This window comes from Scyliorhinus torazame, chromosome 1 (genome assembly GCF_047496885.1).
Source record: "Scyliorhinus torazame isolate Kashiwa2021f chromosome 1, sScyTor2.1, whole genome shotgun sequence".
Taxonomy (NCBI): Eukaryota; Metazoa; Chordata; class Chondrichthyes; order Carcharhiniformes; family Scyliorhinidae; genus Scyliorhinus; species Scyliorhinus torazame.
In genome coordinates this window covers 32,998,500-33,014,953 of record NC_092707.1, presented here as the reverse complement: position 1 = coordinate 33,014,953, position 16,454 = coordinate 32,998,500, and the positions used below count along the sequence as shown (strand labels likewise).

Sequence of the window (16,454 nt, the reverse complement as noted above, 5' to 3'; positions counted from 1 at the left end):
GGCTCATGTAGATGTTGTGTTCTTGGATTTCCAACAGAAATTTGACAAGGCGCCACATCAAAGATTACTACACAAAATAAGAACTCATGGTGTGAGGGGGTAACAAATTAGCATGTATAGAGGATTGGTGCGCTAACAAAAAGCAGCGAGATGGGATAAATGGATCATTTTCAGGTTGACAATCTGTTACTAGTGAGTGCCACAGTGGAGTGCTGGAGCCTCAACTATATACAATCTATGTCAATGACTTGGATGAAGACCCCGAATTTATGGCAGCTAAATTTGCCGATGAGGAAAGTAAATAATCAAGAGGACTTAAAGAGTCTACGAAAGGATTTAGATAGAGTGTGTAAAAAATTGGCAAATGGAGTATAATGTGGAAAATGTGAACTTATCCACTTAGCAAGAAGAATAGAAAAGCAGAAGGAACGTAGGATTTAGCAAGGACAGCCCATTCAGCCCTTTGAGCCTGCTCTACAATTCAATAAAGTCATGGCTGATCTAGTTGCGGTGTCAAATCCACTTTTCTGTCTGGGCAAAGACTACAGATATTTATGGTACAAAGGGATCTGGGTGTCCTGGTACACGAGTCACACAATGTTGTAATCCATGTACAGCAAGTGATTAGGAAAGTGAATCAAATGTTGGAATTTACTGCAAGGGAATCAAATATAAAAGTAGGAAAGTGTTGTGACAACTGGACAAGGTGTTGGTGAGGCTGCATCTGAAGTACCATGTACAGTTTTGGTCTCCTTATTTAAGAAAAGGTGTGGGCGGAATTCTCCCAAAATATGTCCAAGTGTAGTCTCTGGCGGAAAACCAGGTACGATTCCCACAGGGTGGAGCTGTGCAATCCAGATCGGAATCTACCCACACTTAAGAAATCTTTTAGAGCCACTGTTGCCTCACGGTGCTGAGGACCTGGGTTCGATCCCGGCCCCGCGTCACTGTCCATGTGGAGTTTGCACATTTTCCTGGTGTCTGCGTGGGTCTCACCCCCCACAACCGAATGATGTGCAGGTTAGGTGGAATGGACATGCTAAATTGCCCCTTAATTGGAATAAAAAGAATTGGGGACTCTAAATTTTTTATTTTTAAATTGGGCTTATATTTTGAACTCAAATGCACGAGGACCAGGAGGTTTTGGTTAATCTCAATTTATCCATCAATGTACCGTCTGTCTTATTGAAATGAGTAAATGCTCCAAAGCAAAAAATTATTCTGCCCTTTTTAGGGCTTCACTGACAATGTTTTAAATGAGGGAGTGACAGAGTTATACCTGGGGCTCAGTCATGGCAAAACATGACCTGATTTTCCCATTCAATAACGGCCAAAGCCATTGCTCCTTCTGTGCTTCAGTCCCATATTTTACCAGGATCTCCATGTTCCCAGTGTCTGGTGCAGAACAGTTGAAAGCCTGTAAAACAGGGAACTTGGAATGACACAAAGATAACCGCATATTGTTACGATACCCTGGGCCAAAGCACGGTCAAATCCAGCCCCAATTTACCTGGAGTCACAATACAGTTGAAATTAACTTTTATTTCAAAATACCGGAGGTCTCGCTGCCCAATAACTACAGTCACCAGGTTTGTAAATTTAAACACAATTAACATTTCGTTATTAACCAGTATCTATAATTAAATAGGCAACAAATACAACTGGTTAACTACCATCAAATCTCTAACCCCCCCCCCTTTTAAACTGGCCCAACACTCCAGACAAACAGAGAGGAAAGAAGGGTGAAAAATAAGGATGAAAGTATAAGGATAAGAGTCTTTGTTTCCGATGGACGTCTTCCAGTAGGTTTCTTCTTCAGGCCAAGCTTTGAGTTGGATGGTATCTTTTCTTTCAACTTGTAATGGTTTTTTTCCCACTGTGGACGCACAGAAATAGCAGGCAGCCAGCATTCGAGGAAGGGAGAGAGAGAGAGAGACAGTTTCTTCTTTCGGGGTCTAGAAGCTTCTGTATTCAGGCAGCAGAGCAGGGAGAGTTATTTCCACCTTAAGGGTCCAATGCCTTCACCTGGGTCCTCTCCGAAAACCCCACCTGGCAGGAACTAATTGCTGTCGGTTTCTGGGCAGAATACTGACCCTGACCAATCCACTGGTCACCAGACAACCAATTGAAATTAACCCGTCCAATCTCTTGGGTGCCATAAAGTCTGGGTTTTCTGCCCAAAATACAAAATTTTACAACACAGTGTGCTATTTTGACACTTTGAGTTTCTTGCTTCCTCTGCTCGACTTAAAGGTATGTCTCCATTAATGATCCATTGACCAAAAACGATAAAGAGAACATAAAAGAAATAGGAACCAAGGGAATCAATGGGAAGGGCTCTGACATACCTCCCTCCCTAAAAGGAATGAAATGTAATGGCACAGATGTTTCATTATGAGTATGTAAGACATAAATCAAAAACATATATCCATTCATCCTTCCTCACTATATAGGTCCCCCTGCCATCCCCCCACCCCCCTCCCACCCAGTTCGTACATTGTTGACTAATCAGCCCCTAGACCCACGACAAAGCATCCACCATCACATTGTCCCTCTGGGATGTGTACAATTTTAGCTTTGAATGGATGTAATAATAAAATCCAAAGTAACAACCTTGCATTCTGAGTTTAAAACATTTCTATAAACGTGTATGGATTATGGCCCGTATACATTAAGCTTTATTTATTGTCATGCTGGACATACAGTTCAAAATGTTGAAGGGCTAGTAGCAATGCTAAGCCTTCCTTCTCAATGGTGGAGTGCTTTCTTTGGCACAGACTTAGTTTAAAAAAAAAAGTATTCCACCGGTCTCTCTATTCCTGCCTGGTCGTCCTGTATTAGCACTGCCCCCGGCTCCAGGTTTCTGGCATCCTTGGCCATTTTAAAGGGCTTGCACATATCAAGGGCGACCAACACTGGTTTGCTTACCAATATGGCCTTCAATTTCCCAAAGGCTGTTTGGCATTCCATGGAGCATACCATTTTTGCTTGTTTCTGCAGTATGTTGGTCAAAGGTACTGAAGTTAGATACAAATGTTCTGTAGAGCCTGTACATGCCCAGGAACCTCATTACTTTGGCCGTTCTGGATATTACTCGTTCCTGTCCCACAATATTCCTCAGGCAGGTCACTTTTGATTTGGTAAACTCACTTTTGATGACTAAATCGGCCAACTGCAGTTGCTTGAATATCTCCTCTCATTGTTCCACATGCTCCTTCCATGTTTCACTACACACTACCATATTGTCCAAATAGACCACACAGTTAGGCACTGTAGCCACTACTTGGTACATGAGTCGTTGGAATGTAGCTGGTGCATTTTTGAATCCGAATGACATTACCTGACACTGATACAACCCTGGGAGTCACAAAAGCAGATAGCTCCCTAGCCCTGGGTGTTAAAGGAACCTGCTAATATCCCTTTAGCAGGTCGATTTAAAAAATATATATATTTATTAAAGTTTTTTAACACAATTTTTCTCCCTTACAAACAATAACCCCCCACCCTCGTAACAAAAAAAACCCGAGAAATCGCGCAGAGCAAGATATATACATGGCAAAATGATATATTTACACAGCTTTGTACACTGGCCCTCACCCGTACGTGCCAGTTTCCTCAACCCTTCATGTTATCTCTTGCTCATCCACCCTCCCAGGCAGTCCCCCCCCTCTCTCCCCCCCCCCCCCCCCCCCAGGACGTCTCTCCCCCTCCCCCAGGTTGCTGCTGCTGCTGACCGACCTTCCTCTAACGCTCCGCGAGATAGTCTAGGAACGGTTGCCACCGCCTGTAGAACCCCTGCGCAGACCCTCTCAAGGCGAACTTAATCCTCTCCAACTTTATGAACCCAGCCATATCATTTATCCAGGCCTCCAGGCTGGGGGGCTTCACCTCCTTCCACATTAGCAAGATCCTTCGCCGGGCTACTAGGGACGCAAAGGCCAGAATGCCGGCCTCTTTCGCCTCCTGCAATCCCGGTTCGTCCACTACTCCAAATATTGCTAGCCCCCAGCTTGGCTTGACCCGGACTTTCACCACCTGAGATATTGCTCCCGCCACTCCTCTCCAGAATCCCTCCAGTGCCGGGCATGACCAAAACATATGGACATGGTTCGCTGGGCTCCCTGAGCACCTTCCACAGCTGTCCTCTACCCCAAAGAACCTACTCAACCTCGCCCCCGTCAAGTGGGCTCTGTGGACCACCTTAAATTGTATCAGGTTGAGCCTGGCACACGAGGAGGAGGAATTAACCATACCTCGGGCATCAGCCCACAGACCTTCCTCGATCTCCTCCCCCAGCTCCTCCTCCCATTTACCCTTCAACTCTTCTACCAGCGCTTCCCCCTCTTCTTTCAACTCCTGGTGTATTTCCGACACCTTGCCCTCCCCGACCCATACACCCGAGATCACCCTATCTTGAACTTCTTGTGCTGGGAGCAACGGGAATTCCCTCACCTGTCGCCTCACAAAAGCCCTCACCTGCATATATCTAAAGGCATTTCCCGGGGGTTGCAGGTCGATTTTTGACCAGAGGCACTGCCTATCCTGTCGATACAATTTTCCAACTTTAAAATCAGATACAAATTTGTTTTGGCGATGGCATTGACTCTCCCCTAATCTATACAGAACTGGGTTGTCCCGTCTGGCTTAGGTACCAACACGACCGGCGAACCCCAGCAACTCTTTTTTTTTTAAAAAAGGGCAATTTAGCGTGGCCAATCCACCTACCCTGCACATCTTTGGGTTGTGGGGGTGAAACCCATGCAGACACGGGGAGAATGTGCAAACTCCACACGGACAGTGACCCTGGGCCGGAATCGAACCAGGTCCTCGGCGCCGTGAGGCAGCAGTGTTAACCAGTGTGCCACGATGCTGCCCTTGCAACTCTTACCCGGCTCAATTAAATGATTCTCCAGCGTGTATTGGATTTCCGCTTCTAGCTGAGCTAGTATCTGCGGATTCAGTCGATATAAATGTAATTTTATCGGGTTGGAGTCTCCTGCGTCGACACCATGAGCAGTTAGTAGTGCACCCCGGTGTGTCTCTACAAATCTGCCTATGCTTTTGCAGGGCCCAATATAAGATCTTTTAACTGCTCTTCTTTTAAATAGGCAAACTCAGTATCTAACTGTTCGAGTATTAACATATTTGCTTGTCATACCACAGGAGGTCATTCCGTGAACCTCTTTCCCTACCTCACTCTTACCATCTCTGTCTTCTTCCCCTACTTCTACCACCTGGCATACTTGTTCCTCCCCATCTTCTTCCCTATGATGGTATTTTTTCAGCATATTTATGTGGCATAATTGCTCCTTCTTCCTACAGTCTGGAGTATCGATGAGGTACGTCACCTTCCTCACCCTTATAGGGGCTGCTAAATTTCACTTTCAGAAGTTCACCCTGCAACAGCAACAATACCAGTACCTCATCTCCAGCTTGCAATGTTCTGGAACTGGCATGTTTGTCCGCCCACATTTTCATTCTTGCTCCTGAAAACCTTAAATGCTCTTGGGCTACCTGACAAGCTCCCGAGTCTTTCCAGAAATGTGGACACGTAATCCAGCATTGAGGATTCGTCTTTTGGTTTTAAAAACTTCTCTCTCATGAAATTTAATGGACCCAGTATTTCATCTTTTAAAAATATTTTTATTCAGGATATTTTCAATTTTACAACACACAAAAAAGACAATCAACTTTATACAACTTTTATAAAAAATACCCCCACCAACCAACCCCATATTTCCCTCATTTATCCAACACCACCCTTCCCCTCTCTCCCCCCCCCCCCACCATGACGACTACCAGTTCTTTAAAGAAGGAAATAAACGGGATCCACCTCGAATCAAACTCCTCCTTTGACCCTCTCATTGCATATTTGATTTTTTTTCTTACCCGTCCACACAAAGGTCGAGATCAGCTTGTTAATCCTACCAAAAAATGTCTCAGGCAGAAAGATTGAAAGACTCTGAAATACAAATAAGAACCTGGAAGGACATTCATTTTAACCGTCTGGTCCCTTCCCGCCAAAGATAACGGGAGGGCGTCCCATCTTTCCAAATCTGCCATCACTCCCTCGACCAGGCTGACCAGTTTCAACTTGTTTTCAAGGCCCAATCTTTTTTTGTTTTTGTTTATAAATTTAAAGTACCCAATTCATTTTTTCCAATTAAGGGGCAATTTAGCGTGGTCAATCCACCTAACCTGCACATCTTTGGGTTGTGGGGGCGAAACCCACGCAAACACGGGTAGAATGTGCAAACTCCACACGGACAGTGACCCAGAGCCGGGATCAAACCTGGGACCTCGGCGCCGTGAGGCAGCAGTGCTACTCACTGCGCCATCGAGCTGCCCTGCAAGGCCCAATCTTGAGATACCTGTCTCCCCAGGTACCCAAAACTAGTCTTGGCCAGTCAAAACAGCAATCTCTCCAGATCCGCTCCATTCCCAGAGGTTTCGCAGGAAACACCTCACTCTTGTCCATGATCAATCTATATCCTGAAAAGAAACCAAACTTTCTCAAGCACTGCCATTATCTTTCCCACATTAGAGAGAGGGTCCATGATATACAACAATACGTTGTCCGTGTAAAGGGACACCCGATACTCCCTGAGCCAACAGCTCAATCGATAAAGCAAAAGTTAACGGGGCAAGTGGACACCCCTGCCTTGTACCCCTAGACAACCAAAAGTATCCCAAACTTAATGTATTGGTGCGAACGCTCGCAGTGGGACACTATACAACAATCTAATCCATGAAATGAACCTCGGTCCAAAGCCAAACCATCCCAGTACCTCAAAAAGATATCCCCACTCTACCAGATCGAACATTTTCTCTGCATCCATGGAGATAATTATCTCCGGCTTGGCCCCTAACAAGATCAACAGCATCAGATTCAAGAGTCTTCTAATGTTGGCCGACATTTACTTGCCGACACCCCTCCAAATGAGTTGCCAACACCTACGCCAAGAGCTTTGCACCTGCATTCAATAGAGAAATGGGCTGATATTACCCCTACTCCACAGGATCTTTATCTTTCTTTAGGATTAAGGAAATGGAAGCCTGTCCCAATGTGACCGGCAGTATCCCCCAGGACAGTGAATCGTTAAACACGTCCAACAGATGTGGCCCCAGTTCCGCCACAAATTCCACCGGGTATCCATCCGGGCCCAGTGCCTTCCCAGACACCATCGAACAGAAACTTCTAAATTTCCTCTAGCCCAGGCAATCCCGCCAGCTCCTGCACTCCATCCAAGAACTGTGCCTTAGTCGAGTCTTCCTCCGGAGGCGGAGATCTGTACAACCACCAGTAAAAAGCCCGTTAACCTTTTCTGGATTCATCCTCCAATCCTATAATTAAATAGGCAACAAATACAACTGGTTAACTAATATCTAATGTCTGATCCACCCCCCCGTTTACCCACTCTTCCCTCTATATATAAAATATGTATAGACACATACATACACAACACACACAGGGGATGTAAAATATAATGACAGTAAAAGGATAAGAGTATTTGTTTCTCATGGACGTCTTCCAGTTAGTTTCTTCTTCAGTCTTGGATTTCAGATAAATGTTATATTTTCTTTCAGCTTGTAATGGTTTTCACTGTAGACTTATAGAAATAACAGGCAGTCAGCATTCCAGACAGACAGAGAGAGAGAGAGAGAGAGATAGCTTCTTTCAGGGTCTAGAAACTTTTGTCTTCAGACAGTAGGTAGCACAGTGGAGAGGGAGCTGTTTCCCCTTGAAGATTCAGTGGCTTCTCCTGGATTCTCGCCAGGCAGAATACTATCCCTGGCCAATCCATTGGCCACCAGCCAACCAATTGAAACAAACCCATCCATTTTCTTGGGTGCTATAAAGTCTGGGTTCTTCTGCCCAAAATACAAAACTTTATAATACAATGTACTATTTTGACACTTTCTCTGCTTGATGATCTGTGAGCCAAATACAGTACAAATAAAAGAAATAGGAAATAAGGCATTCAACAGGAAAGGCCCATACAGTGTGTAGAGATTTAAACAGGCCATGTCACAAAAGTAATGACACATTAATAATTATAGTACCTCAGGAGCAGGAAGAGATCGTCCCATGACCTCACAAAGGTGAGCATACTCCAGATTAGTCAGTCCGGCTCCATATTTAACCTCAGGATCAGTTTTCAATGGTAAAAACAGGTTCCAGAGACCATTCGCTTTAGCTTCACACTGAAAATGCAAAATATAATAATTTCACTTAAGCGTTATCTGCAGCAAATATTTCCAAGTCATATTCTCCAAATGTAGTAATCTCCTACCACATTTAAAAAAATTAATTTGCAGGATATGGACGTTACTGGTTAGCCAGCATTTATTGCCCATCCCTAGTTGCCCTTCAAAAGGTGGTGGTGAGTTGCCTTCTTGAACCGCTGCAGTCCCTCAGGTGTAGATACACCCCCTATGCTGTTAGGGAGGGAGTTCCAGGATTTTGTCCCAGCGACAGTGAAGGAGTGGCAATATATTTCCAAGTCAGGGTGGTGAGTGACTTGGCGGGAACCTCCAGGTGGTGGGGTTTCCAGGTACCTGCTGCTTTTGTCCTTCTCGATGGTCGTGGTTGTGGGTTTGGAAGTGTTGTCTAAGCAACCTTGGTGAGTTAATGAGGTGCATCATGAGGGCAATTTAGCGTGGCCAATCCACCTACTCTGCACATCTTTTGGGTTGTGGGGGCGGAACCCACGCAAACACGGGAGAATGTGCAAACTCCACACGGACAGTGACCCAGAGCTGGGATCGAACCTGGGACCTCAGCGCCGTGAGACTGCAGTGCTATCCACTGCGCCACCATGCTGCCCTCATATCTAATATTAAAGGAATGAACTGTCCTGCAAACGTCTTGTAGAACTCATTGGGGAATTCATCAGGGCCAGGCGCTTTACCCGTCTGCATTAACCTAATGCATTTCACAATTTCCTCAGGGCCCAATGGGGATTCCAAATCCTCCCGCCTCTCCCTCTCTGCCAATGGGAAGGTTAACCCATCCAAAAACTCCATCATGGCCGAACATGGCTCCGACCTATAGAGATCCCGACAGAATGTTTCAAAAGCCACTTTGACCGTAGACGGTGCGGAAACTAGACTGCCACCCTAGTCTCTTATCTGCACAATCTCCTGGGAAGCAGCCTGCCGTCTCAGCTGATGGGCTAAATGGCGACTGGCCTTCTCTCAGTATTCATAAAATGCCCCCCTCGACTGTCGCAGCTGACTCACCGCCTTACCTGTTGATTGTAATTTAAATTGCATCTGAAGCTTTTTCCTGAAACCTGTGGAACTTCACAGTAACAGCTCGTGGTGGCTCATTGGGACGGGGCTTCTGTCGGAGTGTCCAGTGGCCTTGATCCAGCTTGGGTTGGGACATGAATCCACCCTCCCCCACAATCTTCCCAAACATCATCGAAATGTATTCTCCAGGAGTTGGCTTTCATTCCCTCTGGCAACCCCATGATTCTAATAATCTGCCTGTTGGAACAATTCTCCAAATCATTCACTTTGGCCCTCAGTACTTTATTCACGCTGACCATCAGAGATATCTCCAATTTCAGAGAGTCAATCTGGTCACTATGCCTCAAGCGAGCCACCTCCATGGCCTTTATTGCACTGCCATGTGCTATTACCATCTCGTTGGTCTTCTCCATGCCGCCCAAATGGGAGCCAGGGCATCTTCCATCGACTTATGGAGGTCCTCAGACACAACCCACCATTGTTTCTCGAATTCTACCACCAACATGCAGGGGTGCGACTCGGCTGTTAGTGGAGTGGAGGAATCTCAGTAGCAGCCTCTGCCATTTTCTCCACCGAAGCGCCCCGGGAATCCCCCGTTTCCGCCTTCAAACCTCCGTTTCTTTGCCCTCGTCCTTCTGGGCATTCCCCTTATGTGGGCACCTTATATGATCAATCAAGTGGGATTTTAAGCAAATATAACCCCAGAAACTGGCCAAAAAGGGCTAAAAATACAGTACCCCAGTGGGAGCCACCTTGTGTATGTCTTACCCCTAAATACCACCACCGGAAGTCGGAAAATCCTTTTTTACGAATGAACTCTGTCCCAACCCATTTCATAAAACGTGATTTATCTGTATATTATTCCTTAAGAATTTATTTTTCAAAACTGCTTCAAGTTGGAAAAAGTGTTTTAAAACCAAAATACTCCCTTCTTGTATTCTCCTTTAAACCAGCCTGTAACCCAAAATATTATTATTGCAGACTTCTTTCTCTTCCCACCATACTTTACACTAAGGACTGCATAATTGCCCCCAAGCCATCCTTCTTAAAAGTTGTTACTAGAGGTCTTGCCTACACTAAAGTATTTCATGAATGTAGAGGCTCTGGTGTGGTAGAAGGGTCTGCATTGTGGGGGGTGAATAAAGTGCAGGTACATTGGGGCTTGTTTTGAGTGGGGGGAGGGTGGTTACGTAGATTAGATTATTGTTTTCTTTTTTTAGTTTACTGTTGTTGTTTGTATTTCTTTTTTTTAAAATATATTTTATTGAAATTTTTTTCTAAACAACATTTTTCCCTCTTACAAAGCAAACACAAAGCAGAAATTTTTAACAATACACAGGTAACAAAACCCCATTATCCATTGACCTAAACTAAACTAACCCCCCCCCCGGGCTGCTGCTGCTGGTCATCTATCTCCCCTCTAACGTTCCCCTAGGTAGTCGGGAAATGGCTGCCACCGCCTGGTGAACCCTTGAGCCGATCCTCTCAGGGCAAACTTTATCTGCTCCAGTTTAATAAACCCCGCCATATCATTTACCCAGGCCTCCAGTCCGGGGGGTTTCGCCTCCTTCCACATGAGTAGGATCCTGCGCCGGGCTACTAGGGACGCAAAGGCCACGACATCGGCCTCTTTCGCCTCCTGCACTCCCGGCTCTTCCGCAACTCCAAATAGAGCTAACCCCCAGCCTGGTTTGACCCGGGCCTTCACCACTTGCGAAATCACTCCCGTCACTCCCTTCCAGTGCCGGGCACGCCCAAAACATATGTGCGTGGTTTGCCGGGCTCCCACCACACCTCCCGCATTTGTCCTCCACTCCAAAGAACCTGCTCAATCTTGGCCCCGTTATGTGTGCTCTATGTAGCACCTTAAATTGAATCAGGCTAAGCCTGGCGCATGAGGAAGAGGAATTTACCCTGCTTAGGGCATCCGCCCACATACCCTCCTCTATCTCCTCCCCTAATTCTTCTTCCCACTTTCCCTTTAGTTCACCCACCGACTCCTCCCCCTCTTCCCTCAACTCTTTGTAAATCTCTGACACCTTGCCCTCTCCGACCCACACCCCTGAAAGCACCGTCCTGTATCCCCTGTGTCGGGAGCAACGGAAATTCCCTCACCTGTTGTCTAGTAAACGCCCTCACCTGCATATATCTCAAAAAATTTCCCCGGGGCAACTTATACTTTTCCTCCAATGCTCCCAAACTCGCAAAAGTCCCATCTATAAATAAATCTCCCACCTTCCTAATTCCCGACTGGTACCAGCTCTGAAATCCTCCATCCATTCTTCCTGGGGCGAACCTATGGTTGTTCCTGATAGGGGACCCCACCAGGGCTCCCCGCACCCCTCTCTGTCGCCTCCACTGTCCCCATATGTTCAGTGTTGCCGCCACCACCGGGTTCGTAGTATACTTTTTAGGTGAGAACGGTAGCGGCGCCGTCACCAGCGCCTCTAAACTCGTCCCTTTACAGGACTTTCTCTCCAGTCTTTTCCACGCCGCTCCCTCACCCTCCATCATCCATCTACATATCATTGCCACATTGGCGGCCCAATAGTAATCACCCAAGTTCGGTAGTGCCAGTCCTCCTCTGTCCCTACTACGCTGAAGGAACCCCCTCCTTACTCTCGGAACTTTCCCTGCACACACGAAGCTCGTGATGCTCCCATCTATTTTATTAAAAAAGGTCCTGGTGGTTGTTTGCGTTTCTGTAGAAAATAACAAAAGCTTACTAAAAATATATATTTTTAAAAGTGCAGGTACACCTGACACGTCCTTCACAACAGTTAAACATACCTTCAGTTCCTCCATTCTAGGATTTGGAATCCATCGGTTTCCAGCCCTTTGGTGGTCCATAAGTTCCTGCTCCTGGGGATAGATATGTTTATCCATGAACTCAGTCAGCTTGGCGTACAACTCTTGGACCCGGGCAGGCAGCCCGCCGGGCGAAATAATTAAATGCCCTTTAGGGATGGACGCCATGTGTCTGGGATGATTATGAAGTGAAGAGGCAGGTATAAAGCTTGCCGTTGATGAACTCTGCCTGCTCCACATAGAGTACTTTCTCACTGGAGGGGTTGGATTTCTAATCGGAATTGATTTGAATTTTCGGAATCCTTCCCTTATAGCAAATACCCAGGCCAATTCAGCTATTTCCTCAGCAAGTTTTCCAGCTGTTTCAGCATTAGCTGAACTTGCCTGACCTAAACAGAACAATAAAAAATGGAAAATTAGGCTATGGCAAATGTATACACCGAGTGACAATATTCCATTTGGGTTCCATAGAGTGGATCACAGATGAGCCTATTGGCCAAGCTTTTAATAGAATAAAATATAAAGGCTAGTGAAGTATTAATGTACTGTCACTAGTTGTAACTATAATATTTATTAAGTACTGTATTCCATTATATTGAGAAACTATGCTGAGAAACAGGAACAGACGATCATATCTTCATTTTGCTTCGTCAATGATGACTCACAACTACTAACTCAGTGTTAGCTCGACTCATTGTTAACCCTGTCAATTTGGGCGGCAAGGTAGCACAGTGGTTAGTATTGCTGCCTCACAGCTCCAGGGTCCTGGGTTCAATTCCAGCCTCGGGTGACTGTCTGTGTGGAGTTTGCACTTTCTCCCCATGTCTGCGTGGTTTTCCTCTAGTTTCCTCCCACAGTCCAAAGATGTGCAGGTTAGGTGGATTGGCCATGCTAAATTGCCTCTTAGCGACCAAAAGGTTAGTTGGGGTTACTGGGTTACAGGGATAGTGGAGGCATGGGTTTAAGTAGGGTGCTCTTTCAATGGGACGGTGTAGACTTGATGGGCCAAATGGCCTCCTTCTGCACTGTAAATTCTATGATCTATGAACTGAATCAGCATGGAGGATCAAATTCCTTTGCATGACTTGAAAGCAGAATCTAGGCTAATGGTACAGTACCACATGAACAGTAATTTTTGCACTTTTGATGCCACCTTTCAGCTGAGATATTAAACCAAGGCCGTGTTTAGGGACCTTCCTGCACGCAAAATGATCTGTGTTTGTCACAAAACACCAACGTGCACACTTTAAAAGTAATTTATAGATTAGGAAACATTCTAGAATCATCTGAGACCTTTTGTTTTCCTTTCTTTCGTATGGGAGCTGGAAGAGAAAGCATTGTCCAACCTTGTCCTCACTTGATGTATATTCATCTACTGATTTCTGGACACAAGCAGAACATTTAGGCTCATTAGCTTGGCTTCAACTGCAGGAAGGTTAAGAGAAGGGGTCATGAGGACTTCCGGGTGCGGCGATGACCAGCTGAGTCGCACGTTTCGGCAGCTCCCTGTGAAACGGACTTTTGGGCTCTTGATAGGAGCCCCAACGGCAATTTTGACGGCTAAAAACACTGTGCGGTAAACCAGAAGGGAATCCCCCCTGGATACGGATGGAAAAAGGAGGAGAGAGTGGCCAGATTGCAGTGGATCCTTTAGAACAGCGGCAAGGAAGGCAAGCAAAAACCAAGATGGCGTCGGAAGGTGGCAGTTTAACATGGGGCCCTGAACAACAAGAGTTCTTGAAATGCTGTGTGGAAGAGATCAAAAAGGAAATGAAGAAAGAGCTGCTGGCCCCGATACTACAGGCGATCGAAGGGCTAAAGGAGGAACAAAAGACCCAGGAGCGGGAGCTTCGGGTCGTGAAGGCAAAGGCAGCCGAGAATGAGGACGATATACAGGGCCTGGTGGTGAAGACGGAGACGCAGGAGGCACATCAGAAACGATGTGTGGAAAGGTTGGAGGCACTGGAAAACAACGCAAGGAGGAACAACCTGAGGATTCTTGGTCTTCCTGAAGGTGTGGAGGGAGCGGACGTCGGGGCATATGTGAGCACGATGCTGCACTCGTTAATGGGAGCGGAGGCCCCGGCGGGTCCGTTGGAGGTGGAGGGAGCATACCGAGTGATGGCGCGAGGACCGAGAGCAGGAGAAATTCCCAGAGCCATAGTGGTGAGATTCCTCCGTTTTAAGGATAGAGAAATGGTCCTTAGATGGGCGAAGAAAACTCGGAGCAGTAAATGGGAGAACGCGGTGATCCGCGTTTATCAAGACTGGAGTGCGGAGGTGGCGAGAAGGAGGGCGAGCTTTAATCGGGCCAAGGCGGTGCTTCATAAAAAGAAGATAAAATTTGGAATGCTGCAACCGGCAAGACTGTGGGTCACATATCGAGGGAGGCACCACTACTTTGAGACGGCGGATGAAGCGTGGACTTTTATTGTGGAAGAAAAACTGGAACGAGCGGGTTATTAAAAAGAACGTTCGAACAAAGTGGTGGGGCGAATGTGGGGGGCAAAGAGGGGTTTTATGTACTAATCCTGCGATGTGGTAACTTTTCTCTCTCCCACAGGTGGTGATGGGGGGAGGAGGGGAGGTGGAGGAGATGGGGCGTTGGCCATTGGGGGCGGGGCCAAGGGAGAAGCGCGGGCTTGGTTCCCGCGCTATGATAATCATGGCGGGAATAGAGAAGCAGGAAGGAGGGGGCGTCGCACGGTGCGAGCCGAGGTCACGGGGGGAAGCCGAGGTCAGCCAGAGTTTGCTGACTTCTGGGAGCAACATGGGGGGAGTAATTACGCTAGCGGGGGATCTAGCGGGGGGGGGATCTAGCAGGGGGGGTGGGAGGGGGTGAATTACTGGGTTGCTGCTGCTGGGGAGAGGGGGGAGCTGGTATGGGAGAGGATGGGCGGGGGGGCACCGCCTGGGGGAGATACAGCTGCGTGGGAACCGGGTGAGGAGCTGGAAAAAGGTGATGGCTAATCGACAAGGGGGGGGGTAGGAAGCCCCCCAACTCGGCTGATCACGTGGAACGTGAGAGGGCTGAACGGGCCGATAAAGAGGGCACGGGTACTCGCACACCTTAAGAAACTTAAGGCAGATGTGGTTATGTTACAGGAAACGCACCTGAAACTGATAGACCAGGTTAGGCTACGCAAAGGATGGGTGGGGCAGGTGTTCCATTCGGGGCTAGATGCGAAAAACAGGGGGGTGGCTATATTAGTGGGGAAGCGGGTAATGTTCGAGGCAAAGACTATAGTGGCGGATAACGGGGGCAGATACGTGATGGTGAGTGGCAAACTACAGGGGGAGACGGTGGTTTTGGTAAACGTATATGCCCCGAACTGGGATGATGCCAATTTTATGAGGCGGATGCTAGGACGCATTCCGGACCTAGAGATGGGAAAGCTGATAATGGGGGGAGATTTTAATACGGTGTTGGAACCAGGGCTGGATAGGTCGAAGTCCAGGACTGGAAGGAGGCCGGCAGCAGCCAAGGTACTTAAAGATTTTATGGAGCAGATGGGAGGTGTAGACCCGTGGAGATTTAGCAGACCTAGGAGTAAGGAGTTCTCGTTTTTCTCCTATGTCCATAAAGTCTACTCGCGAATAGACTTTTTTGTGCTGGGTTAGGCATTGATCCCGAAGGTGAGGGGAACGGAGTATACGGCTATAGCCATTTCGGATCACGCTCCACACTGGGTGGACTTGGAGATAGGGGAGGAAACAGGTTGGCGCCCACCCTGGAGAATGGACATGGGACTAATGGCAGATGAGGGTGTGTGTCTAAGGGTGAGGGGGTGCATTGAAAAGTACTTGGAACTCAATGATAATGGGGAGGTCCAGGTGGGAGTGGTCTGGGAGGCGTTGAAGGCGGTGGTTAGAGGGGAGCTGATATCAATAAGGGCACATAAAGGGAAGCAGGAGAGTAAGGAACGGGAGCGGTTGCTGCAAGAACTTTTGAGGGTGGACAGACAATATGCGGAAGCACCGGAGGAGGGACTGTACAGGGAAAGGCAAAGGCTACATGTAGAATTTGACTTGCTGACTACAGGCACTGCAGAGGCACAATGGAGGAAGGCACAGGGTGTACAGTACGAATATGGGGAGAAGGCGAGCAGGTTGCTGGCACACCAATTGAGGAAAAGGGGAGCAGCGAGGGAAATAGGGGGAGTGAGGGATGAGGAAGGAGAGATGGAGCGGGGAGCGGAGAGAGTGAATGGAGTGTTCAAGACATTTTATAAAAAATTATATGAAGCTCAACCCCCGGATGGGAGGGAGAGAATGAAGGGCTTCTTGGATCGGCTGGAATTTCCCAAGGTGGAAGAGCAGGAAAGGGTGGGACTGGGAGCACAGATCGAGGTAGAAGAAGTGGTGAAATAATTAGGAGCATGCAGGTGGGA

The 16,454-nt window shown here is 47.2% G+C and overlaps 1 protein-coding gene across 3 annotated transcripts in view; it reads right to left on the bottom strand.

Annotated features, from left to right (window-relative positions):
- The window catches only part of LOC140395609 (acyl-CoA dehydrogenase family member 10-like), a 117,399-nt gene that overhangs the window by 23,103 nt on the left and 77,842 nt on the right, over positions 1–16,454 (bottom strand). For all 3 annotated transcript variants that reach the window (XM_072483623.1, XM_072483793.1, XM_072483709.1), the window contains exons 13-15: positions 12,046–12,452; positions 8,065–8,205; positions 1,280–1,417 (exon numbers count right to left, since the gene is read on the bottom strand). In XM_072483623.1, coding sequence (XP_072339724.1) covers positions 1,280–1,417; positions 8,065–8,205; positions 12,046–12,452 — 686 coding nt within the window. The remainder of the gene's footprint in view (positions 1–1,279; positions 1,418–8,064; positions 8,206–12,045; positions 12,453–16,454) is intronic.